Source organism: Tupaia chinensis, unplaced genomic scaffold (genome assembly GCF_000334495.1).
Source record: "Tupaia chinensis unplaced genomic scaffold, TupChi_1.0 Scaffold000069_1, whole genome shotgun sequence".
In the NCBI taxonomy this organism is placed as follows: domain Eukaryota; kingdom Metazoa; phylum Chordata; class Mammalia; order Scandentia; family Tupaiidae; genus Tupaia; species Tupaia belangeri.
In genome coordinates, this window is record NW_006159529.1 from 561,236 (window position 1) to 561,475 (window position 240).

Consider the following 240-nt stretch of genomic DNA (forward strand, 5'->3'; position numbering starts at 1 on the left):
GTAAACTCTGGATGGTGTCGTAACAGTACTTTCCTTTTCTCTTTTAGCAATAGGCGAATATGAAGACCTTAGAGCAGAGAACCAGAAAACAAAGGAGAAGGTTTGTACTTTATCCTTTTCTCCCTTTCTCACATGTGGAAAAGCCTAGGCAGCAGAGTGCATTGTTCAGCACCAATTTCAGTTCAATGTGAATGAGGGTTTTTTTTTTTTTTTTTTTTTTTTTTCCTCTTTTTTTTTTTC

The 240-nt window shown here is 35.8% G+C and overlaps 1 protein-coding gene across 2 annotated transcripts in view; it reads left to right on the top strand.

Annotated features, from left to right (window-relative positions):
- SHTN1 (shootin 1) overlaps positions 1 to 240 on the top strand; it is a 122,976-nt gene that overhangs the window by 17,484 nt on the left and 105,252 nt on the right. For both annotated transcript variants that reach the window (XM_006142206.3, XM_006142207.3), the window contains exon 2: positions 48 to 100. In XM_006142206.3, coding sequence (XP_006142268.1) covers positions 48 to 100 — 53 coding nt within the window. The remainder of the gene's footprint in view (positions 1 to 47; positions 101 to 240) is intronic.